The sequence below is a fragment of the Taudactylus pleione genome, unplaced genomic scaffold (genome assembly GCF_031769625.1).
Source record: "Taudactylus pleione unplaced genomic scaffold, aTauple2 ptg000242l, whole genome shotgun sequence".
NCBI lineage: Eukaryota > Metazoa > Chordata > Amphibia > Anura > Myobatrachidae > Taudactylus > Taudactylus pleione.
The window spans coordinates 7,899,870-7,926,663 of record NW_028284644.1 but is presented as its reverse complement, the minus strand read 5'-3'; the positions used below and the strand labels follow the sequence as shown (position 1 = coordinate 7,926,663).

Below are 26,794 nucleotides of genomic sequence, written 5' to 3'. Positions count from 1 at the left end.
ACCTGAGCTAGTGGTAGAATTAATTTACCCTCTATTCTCAGTGACCCATACGTGTACCTAAAAGGTTTCATCCTTGCTCAAGGTGCTTTTGGTGAATTTAGGACAGAGTGTTTATTTGTATCTGTATGATAAGAATACATCTCCCAACATGAGCCAGCTACTATTGTTTTATACATTAAGATGACAATTATTTACTACAGAACAGGTTCATATATTTGGAAAGCAATGCCTCCCTGGTGAAATAAGTACTTTTAGAATGTATGTGCTAACCCAGCAGCATGTGTTACATGCCCCACCACTTCCTGTTATAGGCAGCTGACTGGTATAACTAGTATAATAATTGTTCCAAGCTACCCAAATCCTCTAATTTTCACACAATAGTTGGCTGAAAATTTGAAGTTGAAGCTTAAGCCACAATATGTAGGCAGGACATTTTTTGCGGTCATTAGATTAACACGTACAATATCGGTGTATAAGCCTTTTAATAGGGAGTATAGCCCAGATAACAAGACAGGGTGTATCTCATACTTGGACGAGAGGTTTGGTTGATCCTCTGCGCTAGTTATCTTTTCACTATTCAGTATTCTAAATGACCCCTTAGTGTACGTCATTTCTCAAATTATAATGGTGCAAAAAATATTAAAACATAACTTTTATGAGTATTCTTTAATACATAAGTTTCTCATAGTAGGTTATGAATCATACTTAACCTTTGCTAAGTAGCCACTTAGCAAAGGGATTATCTTATTTGTATCAAACTTTGTACTACAGTATCTATATTTTATACTATTAAAAACAATCTCTTCCTGAGGATATAGTGCTAATTAAAGAGCCAGAAATGATGAGCAATCATTTTATAACATACTGGATATACAGTATATGGATGTATGATTGTGCATAAATAGTCCCATATTTACGTCATATCTAGCTGATTTGTCTGATTAAACAAATAATTTTCCTATTATTATATGGCTAAATTCCATCTCAGGAAATGACAGTTCTGGGTTTTGACCTGGACCGAAAACTACTCCGTCAGAGCCAACATTTACTTTTATAGAAACGTTTATTCAACCTGGGGTACAAAAAAAGAAATATATAATTAAGAACGCTGGCAGTGATTATAGGAAATAGCACTAAATCCAGCTTTATATTGATATTGCAAAGAAATGTAACTCTTAATGCTGGGCATACATTGTCAGTTAAAATGCCTATCAGACAGACATTTTATCTGGCAGCCTGTCAGATATCGCGGGCATACACTGTGAAATATAACACGGTGTATTGGCCCTGATATCTGCGCTCCGCCCCCGTGGAAGGAGACATTTCCCCGTTCCTTCCATGGGAAGGAACAGGGGAAATGTCTGTCTGTCGGCCGCGGCTCGGCATACACTGCCCGATGTGGCCGACATTTTACCTTGCAGATACCGCATCGGATGGGCATGCTGGATGATCCGGCATGCCCGACCGATCGATATTTAACCCTTGGTCGGCCACACACGCACTACAATTATCCAGGCGATCCGTGGATATCGGGTGGATCGGCCCAATAATTGTAGAGTGTATGCCCAGCATTACAAACGCTTTTCTGCCAAGGTAGGATTGGTCCCTTCTAAAACATCTCACCTTTAAGACTAACTTTAAAGTCAGACAAGTCCACACAGACAAGACAACTGTGATATCAGAGCGGGAGGAACATGGGACCTGATAAAGGTGGACGCAGTGTTGATGTTTGCACACATTTGTGTACCACTGAGTGTACACAGAGATCGCTGTTGTGTATGGAATCGCTCCCATTGAGTTGGCGGCAGAAAGCCATAGGCGGTGGCCTGAAGTGAATGTAAAAAAAGGCCATCTCAGGGGGCTTTACAGGAGTGTCATGGGCGTGTCAGTGAACGCGACTGAGTTATCAAACACAGATCCCCTATCTCAGAGGCTATGGTGTCGTAAGTGTTGATGATGTAAGTGATGGTGCACTGATGGTGGAGTGTTTACAACCACTGGCGGAGTTGCACTGTCCACGAACATCGAAAGTGGCTGTCTCAGAGCTTCCAGAGTCGGACATACGCTAGTACACGAGTGAGGCTGAAATTAGTATTTGCATATTACCACCGTTGTGACTCCACAAACATTCACAGCCACTCACGTATAAGCGTCCACCTCTGAATCAGGCTCACATCTCTGTGTGTAAAGCTCTTCCCTTGGTGACAACTATCTTGCTGCAGAATATTCTCTTATGGTGCATACACACGGGACGATCGATAACGATCTCCCTGCACCTTCCTGGAGTGCTGGATGATCGATATCGATCATCCAGCACACCACCAACCCACCGACGACGGGCCAGCGCACCGCGATCAATGGTCCCTATGTAACCTATTCGATATCGATCATCCAGCACACCACCAACCCACCAATGACGGGCCAGCGACCCACGATCAACGGTCCCTATGTAACCTGGTCGATATCAACCAGGTTGGCCTGCATACACGGTTGATGGTCGATATCGTTATCGTCCATATGTGCCACCGCATTGCTGGTCGTTTGTGGGTTGGAAGGTACCAAAAAATGCACAATATGAAAGATATAAGTTGTTCATATCGTGCATTTTTATCATGCCGTGTGTACGCACCATTACTCTTTTTAAAGTCTGTAGTTGACCTAAATGTCTCTTCTTCCTCATAAACATTTTTTTCTACTCCATCATTTTGCCATTCCAACTGTGGTGAAAATTGTCAGCCAGAAATTTGACCCAATGGATATGGAAGATGAATGCATACTTGTGCATTTATTGGGCAGTTATGGTAGGATGATTTTATTAGCACCTTCATAGGCTGTGACCATAGGCGTGCACAGATACAGTACTGGCACTTCCTTCTCTACAGAAATACTACTTCCACCGCTATCTCAGGGACACAGAGTACTCACCTGGGTGTGCAGGTGAGTCCAGGTGAGTAATGTATGAACCGGAGAGGGGAGGGCGGGGGTCATCCATGAGCTGGTGTAGAGGGAAGTGCCAAAGCTGCACCCCCTGTGCCGGCATCAGCGTACGCCTATGGCTTCTCCCCCAGAAGAAGTTCTGGCGGATTCTGCAGCTAATTGCATCTGCCCCTTAGGTCCCTCATTGTCAAAGGGAGTTAAACTTTTATCTGATGAAAACTGTGGAAATTAGGGCTTCTCACTTCTTAACACTTTTAGGCCCTGTGCAGAGCCTTAACTAGACTTTTTGGTGCCCTGTGCCAGAAAGAGCATTGGCGCCCCCCTCATTTTTCAAATGGACACCTAAAAAAGGGGAATTGCCTCATGGGAAGGGCCAGGGAAGAGATAGGGGAGGCCAGGAGATGCCGGGGATGAAATAAGAGGAAGCTACAAGCAAGAATGATAATAAACAGAAATTTGACAGGCCCAAACAGCGCCCCCTGACCTGTGGTGCCCTGTGCGATGGCACCGGCCGCACTACCCTAGCTACGGCCCTGTGTTCTGATTGGTGCACAATTTCAGAAGGGTGACGCTTAGAGATGCATTCCTGAGCGATTGCTCACAAGTGCACCATAAAATTGGCATAGTTTCACCTAGGAAACTAAATAACAAATTCTGCTCAGATATTAATACCAGGAAGCTGCCACACTCCCACCAGCTGTTTCATGCCTTTACTACTGGTTTTATTTCATTTAGTTTCATTAATTAATTAAACCACTTAACAAAAGTGATTTACGAAACAAGCAAAAGTGCTTCAATTTAATTAAGAAGGTTAGTATTTCTGGAACAAATAGCAAGCATGATCTATTGGCAGTTTCTAAATATTACTGACCAAGCAGCCACTGACTGATAAAATCCTATTGCGCTAAAACAGGGGTGGGCAATAAGCAGCCCTCCAGCTGTTGTTGAACTACAAATCCCATCATGCACTGCAACAGTTTTAGCATGAGCAAATAGCAAAACTGTGGCAGGGCATCGTGGGATGTGTAGTTTTACAACATTTGGGGGGGGCACTTTTTGCGCACCCTACTCTAAAAGAAAGAGCGATGTGCTGGGCAGTCACAATATCTTACATCACAGTCTTGTGGGGGCAACAACTGGAGCAGAGTCTGGACAAACTTCAGTTCTTTTGTGTCACTGTTGGACAAGGTAAATCTCAGAGCACTGAGGTGAGTCTGAGGAGACAAGAGGAAAACACTAAATGAATGCATAATAATAATAAAAACAGTAACTGTATTTCAACACTTTTTTTTGTATTGATTAAGGGGCATATTCAATCACCCGCGGGACTTCTCCCGCGAGTAATTGAGTGGTGAAAGTCCCGCGGTGCGGGGTTAAGCTATTCAATAGAATAGCTTTTTTCCCCTGTCAAAAAACAGGACTTCCACGCGAGAACACACTGATTCCGCGAGAACTGCGGAATCAGTGTGTTATTCTTGCTTGCGCGAGGCCGTATAGGGCGGACTCACGCTGATTTTACCTCGCACCTATATGAGGTGCGAGGTAAAATCAAACAGCGGGGACTCGCGCGCGGGGTCTCAGGGTCACCCGCGCTTGGAATCCCCGCTAAATGAATCCCGTCCAGCGCGCCAATTAGCCGCGCTAATTGAATATGCCCCTAAGTGTAGAGGAAAAAGTATAAATAAATGATCAAAGCCCAACACTAACAGTAGTATTTCATGTTATCAGTCACATTAGTTGTGTCAATTAGAATCAAATCCAATGCTCAAAGGGCCACAATGTTAATAGTAGATTATAAAAAAAATCAGACATCACCTGGACAAGAATTTGATGAGAGATCAGAACCATTTGTCCCATCTAGTCTGCCCCTTTAGGGTTAGGACTTGGGGCCTGATTCAGTACGGATCGCAGCTGCAATTACGCACACAGTCTCACTGCGAAGATACAGGCCCTCATTCAGAGCCGCACGCAAGCGGGCGCACGTACGTTAGGCGTACGTACAAAAATATTTAAATTCAATGGCTCGCTCGTATTTTCGTTCGCATCTAAAATTCCTCCCTAAACTCTGACGACCCCTCCTCTAACTAACGAGCGTACGAAATAACGAGCGTACATCCCCGAAATGGCTTGAAAGGAACGCACGCACAAGTATAAACAGGAAGTGGCCTTGTCAGATGTCGATTACCTGCTCCTTTATTCTGCCTACCTCCATCAATCGTATCATGCCAATCAATGTATCAATTAGCTTAATTGTTTGTTTTTTTTCAACACAATGCAAGAAACTTTACTCTTGTCTGTGTTTGTGTTTACCCGCAGAATACGTACGGATGAAACATTCGCTTTTATTGTTTAAAAAACATGTGAACCACAATTAAACAATTGTACTATTGCTGTGTATCCCCGCATATTTCCCTGGGTTCATTTCTTTATTTAAATTTGCTTACGCATGTCACTGCATCAAGCCTATCCTAACTCTCCAGAGATTTCTGGCCCTGTCGAACACATGACTCATACACTAACCAATAAAATTGCTCCTGTTAATTTCCAAAATACATTAGCCAATCAGAAAATTTTTACACACTTTATCAAAAATGATTTTTAAGAAAAACACCATTGCCATCATGAGAGCCTCCGCATTCACCAGGCGTGAGCTGCTGGTGCTTACGGAGGTCATGGATCGCCGGATCACCAGCCAGCCAGAACCCATGACCAACCGGCAGAAGCGCTCCGCGTATGCGGAGGTACGGTCCCGCCTGCGGTCCTTCGGATCACGCCGCAACATCGGGCAGCTGGAGCGCAGGTGGTCCGACCTGCAACGGCGCACGCCCCGCTTGCTGGCATGCTTTCGCATGCAGATCCTGGCAAGTAAGTGTTATGTATTGTGGTTTGAATGTTTGTGTTTGTGGGGCAAACTGCGTGTGCATGTTTTCCTGTCTGTTCTATTTATTATTTGTACTCATATCTGCGTCTGCATGTTTTCCTGTCTGTTCTATTTATTATTTGTACTCATATCTGCGTCTGCATGTTTTCCTGTCTGTTCTATTTATTATTTGTACTCATATCTGTGTCTGCATGTTTTCCCTCTTTTTATGAATTTTTAATTCTACTGCTATTTTTTTAGGTTTTTTTTTTTTTTTTTGTTTTGTTTGTTTGTCCGGATTTGTCCATAAACTAAACGCAATGTATTTGACATATTTTAGGGGGACAGCCAAGACTCCGCCGTCAACGTCGGCGTTCCCGCCCACTCTCCCCAACCCCCAGCCAACACTCCACCCCAAATCTTTCGCCTATTCCCCACTCCTCCCCATCCTTCCCAGACCCTCTCCCGGAAATGTCGGGCCTCCTTCCCCTCCGTCCCACTTCCCCCTCTCCTCCACCCACCCCTCTTCCAATTACCCCCTCCCCGGAGTCCAGCATAACTCCGCCCCATTCTTTGGGGAATGACGGATCCTCCGAGGAGGATCATGGAGGTTTTGCCGGAGCTCCCGATTTGTTTCCCGGTATGTTTTTTATTATTTTTTTTTAAACCACAAACTGTATGTAATCATGTGTCGTGCCTTTCTTCGTGTTTTTGTGGCTTGACTTTTGTTGATTGTGAAGGTTTGCCTTTACCTCTTCCTGGTGATTTAAGCATACACATATCATACCTGTGGGAATTTGTACCTAGGCCTTGTATTTTTGCCAGCCCAACCTTTTTATTTATGTTTTTGGGTTTAGGAGTGATTTGTTTTTTTTTGAATGTTTTTCTGTGGATTCCCTATTGTTGTATTAACCCACACACTTTTCTCACCCACAAAGGAACAGAGGCGTCGGCAAGAGGTGGCGGATGTTGTGGGGCAGATGCGCCACCATGTAATCGGCCTTCTGGTGGCCCTCGACCGGCTGTCTGGCCTCCTTCGGCATTAGTTTTTTTTTTTTTGTTGTATTTGCCAAATAAATTTTTAAAGACAAATATACGTTGTGGCTCATTTTTAAAAACCAAAAGCAAGATAGTTTAGCCTGACATAAGTTCCTGCAAGGATTTCCCTTTTTTAAAAGTTAGATTGTGTTTTGTCTTTGTATGTCAAACAGACACCAGAAACACATAACAGTAACAATGTAATTTCCCTTTTTGGGTGTAGTGTCAATTTCAGATTTCTACATTTTCCAGGTTGCTACTTGGTGCGCAAGCTGCTTAGGCCAATCTTACAAATCCCAAGGTTGGGCCAGGCTTCCTTTTGGTGTGGATTGGAAAGCTGAAAACATATTTCAGTTTTGCTCAACTGGCGTCAGTACTGGTTTACCCCTTAGTCAAATGTAACTTGTGTTAACCTGGTTACACTTGCTGTTAACGTCCCAAAAAAGGAAGACCATTTCACTCTTCAAACATTTATTCACCACATAACAGAGAAAACAAAGTGGTCACTCCCAAAAAAAATACACAGTGATAAATTCAAATACAACACATACCAAGAAAAAAATAAATAAAAACACAAAATCAAGAACTGGTTGACGAAGGACCATGCCAACATGATTCCACAAACATGGCGTTGCGATATGGGTTCCAGAATATATGCCCAAAAGGACCAGATCCAGGTTTGGTAAGGGTAGCAGGAAGTAGTGAGCGTTGGAGTGCCAAAGATTATGTGAACAAACAGAAGATGGTGAGAAAATTAAAAAAAAATTAGATGTTTGCCAAAAAAAACAAACACATTAGGTATAAACACTGGAGTTTTGAACAAACTTACCTAAAAAATCTGGCCACCACATCATCGCGTATGGCCCCCCCACATACTGACCTTCGACCAACCTCGGGGGGGCCATCCTCAGGTAAGGCATCCTCTGGCTGCATTGGGACACCACTCCTTATGGCAATGTTGTGAAATATCCCACACAGGACCACAATTTTAGACACCATATCCGGCACATACATGAGCTCGCCACCAGAGCGGTGGAGGCATCTGAATCGGCCTTTTAAAAGGCCGATACAGCGCTCCACCACTTGCCTGGTGGCTGTAAGTGCGGAATTATACGCACTTTGTGGCCCTGGTGTGGGAGCCAAATAAGGAGTGAGCAGCCAGGACATGCAAGGGTATCCACTGTCTCCTGTGAACAAAAATAGACCACATCAGGAACACTGTGTATCAAGCTTAACATTGTTATGTACTAAAGGTCTCCACTTACCCAGAAGCCACGCATCACCAGCTTGTAGGTTGGTTAATTTCTGCCATATCCCTGATTGCCGGATGACGAAGGAGTCATGTGCACTTCCGGGTAATTTAGCATTCAGGGACAGGATCTGGAGGGAGGCATCACATACCACCATTACATTCAGGGAGTGATAGTGTTTCCTGTTTCTAAATATTGCCTCCAGCCGTGCTGGAGGCTGAAGTGGTATGTGAGTACCATCCACAACCCCTATGATGTGTGGGAAGCCAGCTATTTGGTAAAAATTGGCCTTGGCCACACTAAGGGCACCCATATCCAAAGGCATTTTAATAAAATGATGGAGGTGCTTGAAAAGTGCCTCCATCACTGCCCTCAGGATCCGGGAAAAGGAGGATTGGGAGATGCCCGCCACTATTCCCACCGTTGTTTGAAACGATCCTGAGGCACAGAAATGTAACACCGCCATAAATTGCGTCAGTGGTGGTATTGCTGTTGGACTGTCAATTTGCCGCTCAAGATCACTTTCTATTAATGAGAGAGTGTCTATGATGATTTTGGGAGGTAGACGGTAGCGTCTTAAAACCTCATCATCGGGCATTCCAAAAAGGGTGACACGTGTTCGAAATATCTGGGGCCTTGCATGCCTACGATGCCTACGCCTGGGACGAGTTTGAGGTTGGTCGTCTTCCGGGAGCAGGGCCAGAACAATTCGCCCCAGATCTACCTGAAATTCAAAGTTTACAATGTAAGGCTTTTGACCCACCCCAAAAGTAAGAAAAAACAACTTAGCTTTCTGATACCATCCATAGCTGCTTACATGCCGGGGTATTGTCATGATACGTATAAACTGTAAAAAAGGCAACAATGAGACTTCAAAAATTTAGAGGGTGTTTTTTTTGTTTAAAAATTGTTGCAAGCCAACACAGAAAATAGCGGAAAAACACATTTGGCCATCGATGAAAACTACATTGCACACCGTACGTCAAATAGGGTTCAAATGGACCCAAAAAATGGGAAAGGGAAAAGCAAAACTGGATTATATGATGAATAAGCCGTCAAAAATGCGGTAAATTATTCGCAAATGCAAGTCACTACACCAACAGTCAAAAATGCGGTAAATTATTCGCAAATGCAAGTCACTACACCAACAGTCAAAAATGCGGTAAATTATTCGCAAATGCAAGTCACTACACCAACAGTCAAAAATGCGGTAAATTATTCGCAAATGCAAGGCGCTACACCAACAGTCCAAAATGCGGTAAATTATTCGCAAATGCAAGGCGCTACACCAACAGCCCAAAATGCGGTAAATTATTCGCAAATGCAAGTCACTACACCAACAGTCAAAAATGCCGTAATTCATTCGCAAATGCAAGACAAAAAATGGACTTACCCAACTCGAATATATAAGATGTCCTCAAAAAACTTCTTTGGGTCCGAAAACAAAAAAAAACTAAAAAAGATGAAATGAGTGTTAAACAAATTAACTAACCACAAAACAGAAGAATACACCAATTGGCCACAAATTTGAATGCACAAAACTTACCAAATCAGGAAAGGATGTTGAAAAAATGAAAAAAATGCGAACGGAAAAACCAAAGAAATGTAGCAAAAACAAACAAAAAAACAACTCTCCAAAATCCTCCAAACGCAACCAACCAACCAAATCCAAACCACTTCACCGACAACACTCCAACAACCCTACCTCGAATCCACAAACACCAAGCCATAAATAGTGTTTATTTTCCCGCACAAATTAAGGATGAATCATAGGGACGCACAATCAATGATGCGGCCGCAAACTAACGACGCATGTATAAATACGTCACGAAATCACATAGAATTTCTGGATGATTTCATGCTGGAAGCAGAGACATGGCTTCAAACCAGGGAAACAATGGTCAAAATTGCGGCGGTAAGGCCTTCATGCATTTTGTGTCAATGAGTATTTTAAAACATAATATTGTGCAAGTTGTGAAGTGGCTAAATCTGCATATTTACCCAAATAGGTGAGGAGGATGACATGGAAGAGACTGCTGGCCCCAGTCAACCCGCCAAAGCTGCAAAAAAAAAAAGGCAGCCACATTTCACAAGCAAGGAGATGGAGGTTTTGATCCAGAAGTGCGTTGACATCCTGCCCCAGGCAGCCAGGAATATGAGCCAAAGCCAGAAGTGGAGAATGTGGGAGGAGGTCGCCGTTGCTGTCAATAGGGTGGGTGATTATGTCCGTCTAGCCCGGGATGTCAAACGGCGGTAAGTAAACACTCTCCCATCCTATAAACAAACCCCATTGTTAAAAAAAGGATAATGGTTCCAAATTCATTCCACAGATGGGCAGACTTCAAATATCGTCTAAAGCAAAAACTTGCCGACAGGGCTAGGCATGCAAGGGGGACAGGTGGGGGTCCCACCCCTGTGTCATTGGAGTTGACAGACTTAGAAGAGATGGCACAGGGGTGTGTGCAGGCTGTGGAGGTGTTTGGCGTGTCCAACATGGATACGGACATGCCAGACTTTGCGGCTCCTCATGTTGGCCAAGGTAAGTCTTGTGATGTCACCAACTCAGAAATGCTATTGTGCCAATATGTAGATTCTAATGTGAGTCTTTTCTCCAATTTCCTAACAGAGACAGAGGCGGATGAGTCTGCTCCAGAGGGGAGCCTTGGCCGCAGAATTTCTGCTGACTCTGCAGGGGAGGAACCAGTACATCCGGCTGAGGACCCTGCAGAAGCCAGTCCAGGGCGTGCCCCCTCGCAGGCAGTGGGCCTCCTCACAGAACTCAATTTTAAATCGGATTGCCATACGGAGATTCTGCAGAGGATGGACGCCAGTCTGATACGGGTGGCTGAGGCCCTGGAGCAAAATGCTGCGGCCAACGTGACCATTGGTCAGGCCCTGGCGGAAAATACCAGGGCCAACATCCGCATCGCCGATGCCCTGGAGCAGCTCGTTCGCCAGCACATGGTGGAGCCGACCTCCCTTCCTGCCGGAACATCCAGATCCTCTACCTCTGGCACAACATCAGGCAATCCTCCAAATGTGCCTAGCCCTGTGCCTAGTCCAGAGGCCACAACATCTGCCTCTGGACAGGCCAGCCCGATGGCATCCCGGACCCGGTCTGGCGCCCACCCTCACCCAGCCAAACGGGCGAGAAAACGGTGACAGCAATGGCGACTTTTCCCACTTTCCTTCTGTGCTTGGCTCATATTCCTTTCTGGTCAAAACTTCCCTCTCCTTTCTTGTGAAATGTTTTTAAATTTTGTATTTACGCTTATGTTAGTAGTTATGTTTTGTTTTTTTTATTATCAAATATCTTGGCCACAAAAAAAGGCAATACAATATTATGACAATTTGTTTGTGTGTAAACAATAAATTAAAAAAAAAACACTGACATTGTATTGTGACATTATTGTACAAATGGGTTACATTTAATCCTGGCCTTAAACGCAAAAACTGACCCTCTTTTTTTTAAAAAAAGGCCTCTTTAAGGAACGTTAAAAAAAACACATAGCGATGCAAATTCCACAGTAAACAAAAAAAAAGGGGAACTAATTAAAAGATGATGACATTATTGTTACAATAGGCCATAACCACCAAATTGTGGCCAAAATAAAAGCCCAAAAATGTACGCTAATTGATTATGTAATCATGACATTAGCAGCTCTGATTTCCACCTGCGTACGCTTTTGTGCTATCCCAATAAAGTGCTTTCCAAACACATACCAAGCCGGATTTCAATCCAACACTAATTACTTTACTGACCAGCCACGATTAATCGCTGCACCATCGTGGAGTCCCGGGACGGAGGAGAAGGCCATCGCCAATGTGGTCGAGTAATCCTGACCCTAAGCTGTGCGAGCATTTTGAAGGGAAAGCGGATGTTTCAGTGACGTATGAGACGGTCCGAACACATTTGACGTTCGCATCTGCTAATGTATGTACGCCCCAAAAACGCCTCGCCACGCCTGCGTTTTTTCATCTCCACCCCCGTCAACACCCAAAAACGCCCTGTTCTGTCAATCACATTTGACATGTCACTTCCTGTACGCTATTTTAGGAACGAGAGAAAAAAAGCTCGCAATCTGCCGTACGCACATGCGCGGTGTAACACCGACGCATGCGCGGTTAGTCAACATCGGAACGCAACGAGCGTACTGTTGGTAACGTGCGGCTCTGAATGAGGGCCACTGTATGCTAATCCACTGCAATCGCCACCGCAGCACAACATAAGGACGCCCACCTTACCTTACACACATCCGTAATACTCAGCAAGACTACAAGACCATTGGTAACATCGAGTACCATCGCAGCCTCACACACACTTACACAAGGTCAGACTTTACTCAGAAATTGGTAACCTTCCACTATGCAGTGAGAGCTCAGGCTACATATGGCATCACAGTGGTTCATTTATGCACACCCCTTTAAATGCCTGCGTTTCACCAACCACCCCCCCGTCACCACCCCCAAACGGTACTTCCTTGCAATCACTCTGCGACGGGTCTACGTAGTCACTGCGGTCGCAGTTCCGATCACTGCGGCTGGTTCGCGCCCGCGCACTGTGATGCATATGCATGCGCAGAACGCAACAATTGGCCGATCGCGTGTGTAATCGCTGTTGTGATCCTTGCTGAATCAGGCCCCTGATGCATACTTGCCGACCTTTTGGCGTCCTCCTCCGGAAGGAGGCAGCCAAGTCGACACGGCAGGGCTTGGTGGAAGTGGGCAGGTCTGGGGGCGTGATGTCATGCTTGTGTCTTCATAGCCCCGCCCCCTGCTAGGCAATACAACAAGTACCGCATTGTGAAGCAGGAGGTGGAGCCATGATGATGCGATTCAACGCAAATTGCGTCAGCGGCCACCTGTGCCACTCACTTCACTGGGAGACTTGTCCACCTTTCTGGGTGTCCAGGAGCACCACTAAATTTTCAGGTGCCTCCCGGCCATTCCGGAATGGCAGGCATGTATGGCTTGATATCACAAAAGTGATTTTCCATGACATGCCAGCTGCCATGCTGTGATGCAGTTTCCTAATGAATGCTCTCAGTGCTTGTGAATAGGGCATTTTTCTTAAACAGATCGCTTATAGATGATTTATACATTACTGTTGTGAATGTTTTATATATAAGCAGCATGGGTGATGTGGAGGTTAGCATTACTGCCTCATATGCACTGAGGTCTTGGGTTCAATCCCCACCAAGGCCCTCACAGTGTGGAGGTTGTATGTAGTCCCCTCTGGGTTTCTTCCAGGTGCACCTGCTTCCTTCCAAAATCATACTGGTAGGTTTGCTGGATTCTGACAAAAACATTAACCCTAGTGTCTCATACATGTAGTAAGAAACACCACTGGGGCAGGGACAATTATTCAGCACAATTATTCTCTATAAAGCACTGCAGAATATGTGTGCACTATATAAACTGTAAATAAATATATATATATGCTTGGAAACTATTCTGGACAAGAACCTCAAGCCGGGTACAAACTAGATGATGTCTAGTGTGCCCGACATCTTCAGCAAAGGGACCCGGCAGTGGAGCTGGCATCGGCAATTGCATACACACTTGGCGATCCTGGCAGTGACTGAGCGATGGCGGGGGCCATGCTGGATTGGGCGACATATCGTCTAGTGTGTTAGACGCTCTGCTTTGGCTTGTCTTGCTGCTGTGTGCTCCCAGTTTTATCATGGCATCCAGTGAAGAGCATCAGTGGTCACTGGTGCGTGCATTCAAGAACATGTTCATGATGTCATTCAACCTCTATTTAAATAATTGTGTCCTTTTGGCTAGTGCCTGAGGCTCAGGCACTAGCCAAAAGGACACAATTATTTAAATAGAGCAATAGCTTCTGTACCATTAGTTGTGTGTATTTATTAGATTCCGATCAGGCTTGTCTGACTATAATTGTTTGCTTGTAACCAAGACTTTCAACTTTCAGCCTATTTAAATTCATGCCTGCCCCTGACCTGGTATTTGATCCTGATTTTTGCACTTCAGTCACCATCTCTGACCCAGCCTGTATACATTACTCTCCTTTTTGTTAACAGTTACCTAGCCAGACTAGCCTGGGAGTCGTAACACTCTTGAATTGAAGTTCATTACTCTCTTGTATGAGGTACTGGTTAAGACCAGCATAAAGTGGTCTACATCTGGACTTGTTGCAACAGTACCATATATGAGGGGATGTGATAATCGCTTCTTTAAGGAGGATGTTTCATTGTCACTCACATATTATGTAATGCTATATTGAAACTTCCGTAAGCAGCTCTTTCAATATCTGATACAAAGAATATATATACATATATATATATATATATATATACAGATCTGCGGTGTAGGCACTTCCATTCTGTAGTAGTATTTGCCGTGGTGCTCACCCAATAGCTAGATAACAAAGCAGTATGGTGTCACTCTCCAGTCTTTTAATAAAATGCATCACATCTGAATCTGAGCAGTCAACGTTTCAAGTTTACTGGCAAACTCGTCATCAGGACATACTTTATATATATATATATATATATATATATCATCCACACCGGCGGCACTCAGGTACATAAAGGCGTCTCAACACAGGGGTATATACCGACGTTTCGGAGCCATTTATTGCTCCATCATCAAGGTCACAAATACAATACAAACATCACATATTTATACAAACATCTCACCTAAGTGGACCCACGTGTTCCCACGTCCGGTTCCGGGTCGCATCCGAGTGACGTCCACCAGCCACCGCCGGCGCCCACGTGTCAGCCGCTGGAGAGAGGGGGCGTTCCCAGGATGAGTCACCGTTACCCAGACAACAAGCATAGGCCAAATGCCCATGCCCGATATCCGTCTAGGACAGACTCTAATCCTGGCCACGTCATCCCACACCTCCAACATAACACACCCACGCGAGCACAATCAGCCGGAAATCTGGTTACACACATCTCAACGGACCTCATACCCAGATAACCAGGGAAACTATATCCACACACATATAAATATACATACATATAACATCATATCATAAAGAATACATACATTTATTAATAAACATCTATATAGAAAATACTAACTCATAGAAGGTAGTTATAACAAATTCCTGCTCGCAATTTAGTATATAATCCCCAGATACATTAACACATAAGCACATTAGCACAATCAAGGGACCCATCACTCTCAGCCCCATATACCAAATCTATTCAAGTATACATAGGTACCCAATAGATTCACCCAATCTATCATATATATATAACAAACTATGCCTGTATAACTAATGTGCCACTTAAATACCTACCACAAAGAACCTAGATATTACTCCATATCGCAACCCTAGTTGCAATAGGTCAATTATAGAAAGCAGTGGAGCCCAAGATTCTCATTTAGACCCCGTGGTGCCAAGGAATCCAACCTGTAGGTCCACCACACCTCACACTGTAGAAGCTTAAGTGATCTATTGCCACCGCGAAGGGCTTTTGGCACATGATCAATGATCATATAACGTAACGACGACACATTGTGTCCACTTTGTGCGAAATGGCGTGCCACCGGTTGATCACTACTGCCAGAAGAAATGGCAGCACGGATCGCTGACCGGTGTAACGCCATTCGCTCTCTTAGTGTTCTATCGGTCTTTCCCACATATGTGAGTCCACAGGGACAGGTAATAAGATAAATAATAAACCTAGTAGTACAGGTTACTCTATGCCGTATCGAATACTTATGGCCACTATAGGGGTGACAGAAGCTGCTACCTGTAGTCAATGAGCGACAAGTCAGACAGTCTAAACACTTAAAACATCCCAGCTTAGGACGAAGAAAACGATCAACATTAGTCAATCCTAATCCTGTAACATCAGTTCTCATCACCAAGTCACGAATATTGCGTCCCCTACTATAGCAAGACATGATACGAGTGTCCTGTAGATTTAAATCAGGGTCAGTACCCACAATAGGCCACAATTCCTTGGTAACATTACGGATCCTATTACTGTGAACATTGTAGTGGTTTACCCATGGTATGCATTGTTCAGTCTTATCTGTCACTTTCCGTGATTTAAGTAACTCAGCCCTAGGAATCGTAAGTGCTCTGTCTTTAGCCTGACAGAGACTCTCCTCCGAGTATCCTCGTTCTCTAAATTTTACCATCATCTGTTTTATTTCTTGAATGGCTATCGACTCATCGCTACAAATTCTGCGAGCACGCAGAAATTGCGAAAAGGGCAGACCATATTTTAGAGGTTTAGGGTGAAAACTCCCACTATGTAGAATAGTATTCCTGTCTGTGGGTTTACTGTATAGCCGAGTAGCAATCCTATTATCTACCAGTGTTACCTGAACATCCAAAAAATTAACACTACTATCATCAACAGAAAAGGTAAACTTAATGGGACTGTTAGATAAGTTATGCTGCTCAATGAAACTGAGTATTTCTAACCTAGTGCCCGTCCATATGAGAAAGATATCGTCTATGTATCTGGCATAAAACAGAATTCTGCCAGACACATAGACGTTCTGAAAAAAGATCTCATCTTCTGCCTGAAACATGTAAGCGTTGGCGTACGAAGGGGCCACATTTGACCCCATCGCCACGCCAACGAGCTGAAGATACAAGTCACCATCGTACATAAAAAAATTCCTAGTAAGAATCATTTCAAGCAGATCGATCACAAGGTTAACATCTGGACCAATATATACTGTACTCTCATTGATCAACTTCCTCACTGCCCTTAAACCTTCTTCATTAGGAATTATCGTGTATAAGCTGCTTATGTCAATGCTGCATAACAAACTACCGGTGGGTATCTCAGAAAGCTCAGAAATTCTATTTAAAAAAGTAGTGGTGTCCAACAGGAACTTGGGGTGTTCCTTGATGCACGGCTGCAATAGTGTGTCTAGATACACAGCTAGTGTCTGAAACAACGACCCCCTGGCCGAAATAATCGGTCATCCGGGGGGGTTGTCCAGGCACTTGTGTATCTTAGGTAACGTATACAATAAAGCTGTGATAGGACACTGTGGAATCAAAGCTTCACACAACTCATTAGAAATAATCCCTTGATCAACTGCACTTAGCAATTTCTCACGTAGCTGTTTAAGGAATATATCTGTGGGGTCCCTGTCTAATTTCCTATACACCAGTGCATCTGAGAGTTGCCTCTCTATCTCTTGTTTATACAATGACAAATCTTGGATCACAGAATTTCTGAGCTTTCTGAGATACCCACCGGTAGTTTGTTATGCAGCATTGACATAAGCAGCTTATACTAAGCAGCTTATACACGATAATTCCTAATGAAGAAGGTTTAAGGGCAGTGAGGAAGTTGATCAATGAGAGTACAGTATATATTGGTCCAGATGTTAACCTTGTGATCGATCTGCTTGAAATGATTCTTACTAGGAATTTTTTTATGTACGATGGTGACTTGTATCTTCAGCTCGTTGGCGTGGCGATGGGGTCAAATGTGGCCCCTTCGTACGCCAACGCTTACATGTTTCAGGCAGAAGATGAGATCTTTTTTCAGAACGTCTATGTGTCTGGCAGAATTCTGTTTTATGCCAGATACATAGACGATATCTTTCTCATATGGACGGGCACTAGGTTAGAAATACTCAGTTTCATTGAGCAGCATAACTTATCTAACAGTCCCATTAAGTTTACCTTTTCTGTTGATGATAGTAGTGTTAATTTTTTGGATGTTCAGGTAACACTGGTAGATAATAGGATTGCTACTCGGCTATACAGTAAACCCACAGACAGGAATACTATTCTACATAGTGGGAGTTTTCACCCTAAACCTCTAAAATATGGTCTGCCCTTTTCGCAATTTCTGCGTGCTCGCAGAATTTGTAGCAATGAGTCGATAGCCATTCAAGAAATAGAACAGATGATGGTAAAATTTAGAGAACGAGGATACTCGGAGGAGAGTCTCTGTCAGGCTAAAGACAGAGCACTTACGATTCCTAGGGCTGAGTTACTTAAATCACGGAAAGTGACAGATAAGACTGAACAATGCATACCATGGGTAAACCACTACAATGTTCACAGTAATAGGATCCGTAATGTTACCAAGGAATTGTGAACTATTGTGGGTACTGACCCTGATTTAAATCTACAGGACACTCGTATCATGTCTTGCTATAGTAGGGGACGCAATATTCGTGACTTGGTGATGAGAACTGATGTTACAGGATTAGGATTGACTAATGTTGATCGTTTTTCTTCGTCCTAAGCTGGGATGTTTTAAGTGTTTAGACTGCCTGACTTGTCGCTCATTGACTACAGGTAGCAGCTTCTGTCACCCCTATAGTGGCCATAAGTATTCGATATGGCATAGAGTAACCTGTACTACTAGGTTTATTATTTATCTTATTACCTGTCCCTGTGGACTCACATATGTGGGAAAGACCGATAGAACACTAAGAGAGCGAATGGCGTTACACCGGTCAGCGATCCGTGCTGCCATTTCTTCTGGCAGTAGTGATCAACCGGTGGCACGCCATTTCGCAAAAAGTGGACACAATGTGTCGTCGTTACGTTATATGATCATTGATCATGTGCCAAAAGCCCTTCGAGGTGGCAATAGATCACTTAAGCTTCTACAGTGTGAGGCGCGGTGGATCTACAGGTTGGATTCCTTGGCACCACGGGGTCTAAATGAGAATCTTGGGCTCCACTGCTTTCTATAATTGACCTATTGCAACTAGGGTTGCGATATGGAGTAATATCTAGGTTCTTTGTGGTAGGTATTTAAGTGGCACATTAGTTATACAGGCATAGTTTGTTATATATATATGATAGATTGGGTGAATCTATTGGGTACCTATGTATACTTGAATAGATTTGGTATATGGGGCTGAGAGTGATGGGTCCCTTGATTGTGCTAATGTGCTTATGTGTTAATGTATCTGGGGATTATATACTAAATTGCGAGCAGGAATTTGTTCTAACTACTATCTATGAGTTAGTATTTTCTGTATAGATGTTTATTAATAAATGTATGTATTCTTTATGATATGATGTTATATGTATGTATATTTATATGTGTGTGGATATAGTTTCCCTGGTTATCTGGGTATGAGGTCCGTTGAGATGTGTGTAACCAGATTTCCGGCTGATTGTGCTCGCGTGGGTGTGTTATGTTGGAGGTGTGGGATGACGTGGCCAGGACTAGAGTCTGTCCTAGACGGATATCGGGCATGGGCATTTGGCCTATGCTTGTTGTCTGGGTAACGGTGACTCATCCTGGGAACGCCCCCTCTCTCCAGCGGCTGACACGTGGGTGCCGGCGGTGGCTGGTGGACGTCACTCGGATGAGACCCGGAACCGGACGTGGGAACACGTGGGTCCACTTAGGTGAGGTGTTTGTATAAATATGTGATGTTTGTATTGTATTTGTGACCTTGATGATGGAGCAATAAATGGCTCCGAAACGTCGGTATATACCCCTGTGTTGAGACGCCTTTATGTACCTGAGTGCCGCCGGTGTGGATGATATATTGGGACCTTCTCGAGTTGGTCTCTGACGGAGGGCACCAGGGCCTTTTTTGGTGTGTAGTGTTGGGAGTGCCACTCGATATGGAACATATATATATATATATATATATATATACACAGTCAGGTGCATAAATATTGGGACATTAACAGAATTTTCATATTTTGGCCTCTATTCACCACCACAATGGCTTTGAAGTGAAATAAACAAGATGTGCTTTAACTGCAGACTTTCAGCTTTAATTTGAGGGTAATTACATCCAAATCAGGTGAACGGTGTAGGAATTACAATGGTTTCTATATGTGCCTCCCACTTTTTAAGGGGCCAAAAGTAATGGGACTATCAGCTCAAAAGCTATTACATGGACAGGTGTGGGCTATTCCCTCATTATTTCATTATCAATTAAGCAGGTAAAAGGTCTGGAGTTGATTCTAGGTGTGACATTTGCATTTGGAATCAGTTGCTGTCAACTCTCAATATGAGATCCAAAGAGCTGTCACTATCAGTGAAGCAAGCCATCATTAGGCTGAAAAATCAAAACAAACCCATCACAGAGATAGCAAAAATATTAGGTGTGGCCAAATCAACTGTTTGGAACATTCTTAAAAAGAAAGAACGCACCGGAGAGCTCAGCAAGATCAAAAGACCCGGAAGACCACGGAAAACAACTGTGGTGGATGACAGAAGAATTATTTCCCTGGTGAAGAAAAACCCCTTCACAACAGTTGGCCAAATCAAGAACACTCTCCAGGAGGTAGGTGTATATGTGTCAAAGTCAACAATCAAGAGAAGACTTCACAAGAGTGAATACAGAGGGAGGCACATATAGAATATATATATATATATACATATATATATATATATATACATATATAGATTTTTTTTTTATATTGGTACTTACCCATACTAATGTATTTTTTTTTCAAAAAATTAAAACATATAATTTAAACTATACTTAAAATGGCCAAAAAATCATTGGTGATAATGATATCTGCTGTAAGCAACAAGCTTCTACTGTAACTGGCAGAGGGACAAACCGAGATACTGGTACCTCAATTGGATGAGGTCATAACATCTTATTTCAAAGGTTAAACTATGAAATAGATAGATAGATATTTACTAAGCTGCAGGTTTTTAGAAGTGGAGTTGTTGCCTACAGCAACCAATCAGATTCTACCTATAATTTATCTAGCTCCTTTTATAAGATAACAGCTAGAATCTGATTGGGCAACAACTACACTTCTAAAAACCCGTACTTTAGTAAATATACCCCTTAATTTGTAAGGCAATGTTAAGATAGCAGCAGTGGTTAGCATTATTCTCTCACAGTTCTGAGGTTCAATTCTCTCTGCAGGTGGGATGCATTAAGCATCACATTTACAGCTATGCATCCTGTCACTCATCGCATCAATGCTGGCGTAAATATCGCCGTTATGCATGAATAATATAACAAAGGACAGCTCTCCTGGTCCTTTGTGATAGTCGTGTAGAGTGATGCATGCGCCACGGGGGTGCTGGGAGGGATCCGATTGGATCTCTCTCAGGGGGAGGTGCGAATAGAAGCCTATAGGCTTCTGTTGGGCAATGCCATCTATAGATGGTGTTGCCCACTGCATCCAAGCACCAGGATGTATTGCATTCCAGAGCTTGGTGCATATGTGGTCAGGTGAGCGGTCAAAGCTCTGAAAACTTCATTTTGGATTGACCGCAATATCTGCAATGATGCATCCCGCCCCGTGTGTGGGGGAGTTTCCTCCGTGTGCTCCAGTCTCCTCCCACTTTAAAAACATACTGGTAAAATTGGCTTTTGACAAAAAAATAACCTCAGTGAGTATTTGTGTACATGATAGGGAATATAGGGCCTGATTCAGAGCCGGACGCTATTTGCGCTCGCTCATTCAGAAAAAATGGGTGGCTATTCAAATGAACCGTTCGCTCTTTGCGGTCTGTTCACGCCTCTAGGTCTGAACGAGCGTACAAAACATGCGGTCGTTTTTTGGAAAGCTACGCCCCCTTGCCGCTCTCATCCTACGTCATGTCCGCTATTTATTAGATTAATCGAGTACATCGACCAGCATATGAACTGCTCGCAGTGCTTGTGGTTGGTTTTTCCTACCGCAATCTTGCGAGCAGTTCTGACTATAAAATAACCCAGTGACGTGGTCAATGACGCTGCTGTTTAAATTATGCACACCCATAAAACGCCCGTTTTGACCTTTAAGCACGCCTGCGTTCTGATCTCCACTCCCCGTTTTCAAGCACCTTCCCCTGTTACCACCCACATACGCCTCCTCCTGTCACTCAAAATAGCAGGCATTCGCTAATTAGCGAACAAACGATTTTCGGCCACACTGACTGGTTCGCGCATGCGTATTACGATCCGTATGCATGCGCAGTTGTGCAAACATCGCTCGGAACGAACGAGCGGCCGCTTACGAGCGGCTCTGAATCAGGCCCATAGGGCCTAATTCAGAGATGTACGTAAATCCAATGTTACTCACATCTCTGATGTGCAGATCTGTGGCTGCAATTACGCTCGCAGTGCCCCCCCAAAAATCAACAGCATGACTGACATGCTGCTGGCATTTGGGGGTGGCGACACAGAGCATCCCAGAAAATGGTTGAGTGTCGGCCCCGTTTTTTGGGGGTGCAGAAGCCAGTGGCTGCGTCTCTTCACTGGCCCCGGCAGCGTGATTTTCCAGGATACCCTGAGGGTTACTTAGATGTCCGATGGTCACGCAGTTGGTCTCTGGATGCAGAATTGAATCAGAGAAGTCAGTGTTTTATTACTAAAGAAGCCGTCTGAAGCTTTTGCATTTTATAGCATAGCAGACGCGGCGGCGCGGTGTCCATCTCTGCATCTGGCCCTTAGTATTGTAAGTTCCAAGAGGACTGATAACAATAACCAAAATATTCTCTGTAAAGTGCAACATAATACATTAAAAATAAGTTACAATCAATGAAACATTAACTGTGTTTGCATAGAAGATCTTTTTTGTAGATCATTAGCGTGGAATAGCCCATCAGTTTTTACCTTTATATGTTTAACTCCAATGCACTATGGGCCTGATACAGAGATGTACGCTATGTCGATGTTTATGCAGTTGAGCGATTATCGGCCATCTCCACATGCGTCTAAGTCACACTGCGCATACATCAAGGTACATTACCATAGTTGCTCACGCTGAGGATTTATTCGCAGTAAGGGAGTGTTTGGTGGTGGAAATTAAGAGTGTCGGCTAAAAACGCAGGCGTGCCGCAACCGTTTCAGGGATGTGTCACATCCTGCGTCTGCGATCCTGAACACAAGAAATATGGCCCCGGCATCTATTCCACGGCCATTTTGTGCAACCATAGAGTTACTCAGGACGGCTGATCGATCGATGCTGCGACTTTTGTATGCAGATGCTTGGATTTGCAAAGATGCCAGTGGGCAATTCAATTCATATCTTGGTGGCTGGAACATTTGCATATATTCGCACCGTAGCTACATACAGGTTTGCAGCTGCGGTGCCAACAGCGTACATCTCTGAATCAGTCATTGAAAATGACAGGAGCACTTCTGCTTGAACTGACTACATTCTCAGAGTATTTTAAATACATACAGTTTTGAATTTCACAGGTGGAGAAAATGGCAGAGGCATGCATGTGACAGATGTTGGACATGGCAGAGCCATGCATGTGACAGATGTAGGACATGGCAGAGCCATGCATGTGACAGGTGGAGAAAATGGCAGAGGCATGCATGTGACAGATGTTGGACATGGCAAAGCCATGCATGTGACAGATGTAGTTAATGGCAGAGCCATGCATGTGACAGAAGTAGGACATGGCAGAGCCATGCATGTGACAGATGTAGGACATGGCAGAAATATAGGGGGCATTGCATAATGGGGACTGCATAAGGGGCACAACTACAGGGGGTATTTCATAATTAGCACAACTACAGGGGCACTGTATAAGTAGACCTATGGGGGCCCCCATACCTCTTGTTGTGCCCCTGTTGAGGGCTCATAGCACTCGCTGAAGTTAGCAATTTCTGAGTAAGGTCTGACCTTGTGCAAGTGTGGGTGAGGCTGCGATGGCACTCGATTGTACCGATGGTTTCACAGTCTTGCTAAACATTAAGGATGTGTTGTGCTGTGATGGCATAGCAATTGCAATGGATTAGCATATCTTTGCAGTGAGACTGTATGCATAATTGCAGCTGCAATAGCAGTTGCGATCAGTACCGAATCAGGCCCCAACCATGTTACCAATGGTTTTGCTGTTTTGCAAAGTATTATGGATGTGAGAAAGGGGAAGTGTGCGCCCTTATGTTGGGCTACGACGGCATAGCGATTGCAAACATTAGCATATTATCGCAGTGGGTCTGTGTGCGTAATCACATCTGCAATCACAATAGCGTTCCGTAGTGAATCAGGCCCTATGTACAGTAAGCACTGAATGCCTTTCTCTTTTACACATAGCTGTTTGTAGTGTCCCTCTTCACAATCACTACGGTGTTCAAAACACAATTATGAACCTTCCATGGAGGCTTGAAAAAAGGAGGGTTGTATGCTAGAAATTGACTTTTCCTCTCACCTTAAGATCAAGGTACTCTTCCAAGGCACAGCCTGAATCATTGTCAGATGATGCTGTGTGCACTAGTGAAGTAGCCCCCTGGGCTGGACTATCTGGTGCCATTGGGGAAAACGCAGAAGGGCATCCAATGAAAGGAACGGCTGCAAAGCAGACAGAGATTAACAGTGGAAGACAATGATCAGCCACAACTGCTATAGGTATGCACAAGCTTTCAAATAAAGATTAATAACTTCAGTTTGCTAATCTGTAACATGACCTTACTACTTACCTACATTAGTCAGTATAGATAATCATATAGTTTAATGTTTCTTAAAAGCTTTCCATTCTTAAAACATGATCATTTAATTGTAAGTTCCATGGGACAGTAGTTATATAACAGCAGTATGGTAGTTTAAAACAAAAAGCCACAGGGAAATGTAGAACAGTATGCTTTCCTGTTATATTAGCAACCCAATTACATGATGTTTATGTCTTTTCTTACATTTATTATTTACATATTTATGCATTACATTTCCCTTATCATAATACAGTGTTAGCTAAAAAGGCAATAATCATGTTTATATTTCACTTGCTAATGTGTCATTAGTTTACTTTGATCCTAAATGCGACACCTCTTACTACAGAGCTAGCCCTGTCTGTGTGACAACATACAGCCTACACACCTCCTACTATAGAGCTAGCTCTGTCTGTGTGACAACATACAGCCTACACACCTCCTACTACATAGCAGCTAGTCCTGTCTGTGTGACAACATACAGCCTACACATCTCCTACTACAGAGCAGCTAGTCCTGTCTGTGTGACAACATACAGCCTACACATCTCCTACTACAGAGCTAGCTCTGTCTGTGTGACAACATACCTCCTTCTACAGAGCAGCTAGTCCTGTCTGTGTGACAACATGCAGCCTACACACCTCCTACTACATAGCAGCTAGTCCTGTCTGTGTGACAACATACAGCCTACACATCTCCTACTACAGAGCAGCTAGTCCTGTCTGTGTGACAACATACAGCCTACACACCTCCTACTACATAGCAGCTAGTCCTGTCTGTGTGACAACATACAGCCTACACACCCCCTACTACAGAGCTAGCTCTGTCTGTGTGACAACATACAGCCTACACATCTCCTACTACAGAGCAGCTAGTCCTGTCTGTGTGACAACATACAGCCTACACACCTCCTACTACAGAGCAGCTAGTCCTGTCTGTGTGACAACATACAGCCTACACATCTCCTACTACAGAGCTAGCTCTGTCTGTGTGACAACATACCTCCTACTACAGAGCAGCTAGTCCTGTCTGTGTGACAACATGCAGCCTACACACCTCCTACTACATAGCAGCTAGTCCTGTCTGTGTGACAACATACAGCCTACACATCTCCTACTACAGAGCAGCTAGTCCTGTCTGTGTGACAACATACAGCCTACACACCTCCTACTACATAGCAGCTAGTCCTGTCTGTGTGACAACATACAGCCTACACATCTCCTACTACAGAGCAGCTAGTCCTGTCTGCGTGACAACATACAGCCTACACACCTCCTACAACAGATCAGCTAGTCCTGTCTGTGTAACAACATACAGCCAACACATCTCCTACTACAGAGCTAGCTCTGTCTGTGTAACAGCCTATACACCTCCCGCTGCTTCGCCCACTCTCTCTGCTGGGTGTCCTTTCCGATACCTTGCTGACAGCACACACTTCCTTCCTGACTCAGGATGCCTTACCGATCTAAGTCTTGCTGATATCTAAAGGCAGAATAAAAACCTGCAGTGAATGGAAAACAAACTGAGATTTAGCCATAAAAGTCCAGGGGATGCTTTTCCCAGCACAGTCCAATTTTTTTTTTCCACCTCAAACATCTATCTGAGAATACTTATTTTCCCCCAATTCTGAATTCTGATAGACCCAAAACAATGGACAAGTGAGAAAATGTTCCTATAACTTAATTTGGGATGAAAAAGGTAGTAGATTCTGTCACCTATAGAAAATTGAATTGGTTCCATTTTAAATTATTATTCATGCTATTGAGAATTCAGCAAAATTAAATAATACAATAAATAAGGACAAAAGATCTAAAAAAAAAATCTGAAACATCAGAATAATCAGACTCTGATTCAATCAACCAATAAGCATGCAATGCTGCAGGAGCTGGTCATAACTATGCAGCAGCACCGTCCCCTTCCATTCGCTTGTGAAAGTAGCCATTATCACTCTCAGAGGAACATTTGCACCAGCCCTATACATGGTGCAATAAATCGGTCTGAAATCAGATAAATTGCTGCGTACACACAACCCTGAACAACCACATACATGCTAACCACACAGCTTCAGAACACTCAGCCTATGTGCGACTGCCCATTTGCCAACCATCTACAGCCATTTAGCCATGAGTGGAAGGTGGATAAGATCACTACATTTCTAAAGTGCCTGTAGTTGCTCCAAGCCCTATATGCCCGGTTAAGAAACAATCATAAGCTCCCTTTGCAAAACAGGTGCATGCAAATCTAAATTAGCCACTCTATTTTCAATTCTGGGTTGAAGAGTACCAATCGTTATATTTGTATATTATTGCTCCCATAAACATACAGTCAGGTGCATAACTATTGGGACATTGACAGAATTTTCATATTTTGGCCTCTT

The 26,794-nt window shown here is 43.7% G+C and overlaps 1 protein-coding gene across 1 annotated transcript in view; it reads right to left on the bottom strand.

Annotated features, from left to right (window-relative positions):
- The window catches only part of PRICKLE4 (prickle planar cell polarity protein 4), a 62,960-nt gene that overhangs the window by 9,318 nt on the left and 26,848 nt on the right, over positions 1-26,794 (bottom strand). Inside the window, exons 3-4 of the mRNA XM_088479649.1 lie at positions 24,144-24,283; positions 4,050-4,151 (exon numbers count right to left, since the gene is read on the bottom strand). Of these exons, the coding sequence (XP_088335775.1) occupies positions 4,050-4,151; positions 24,144-24,245 (204 nt within the window). The 5' untranslated portion in view covers positions 24,246-24,283. The remainder of the gene's footprint in view (positions 1-4,049; positions 4,152-24,143; positions 24,284-26,794) is intronic.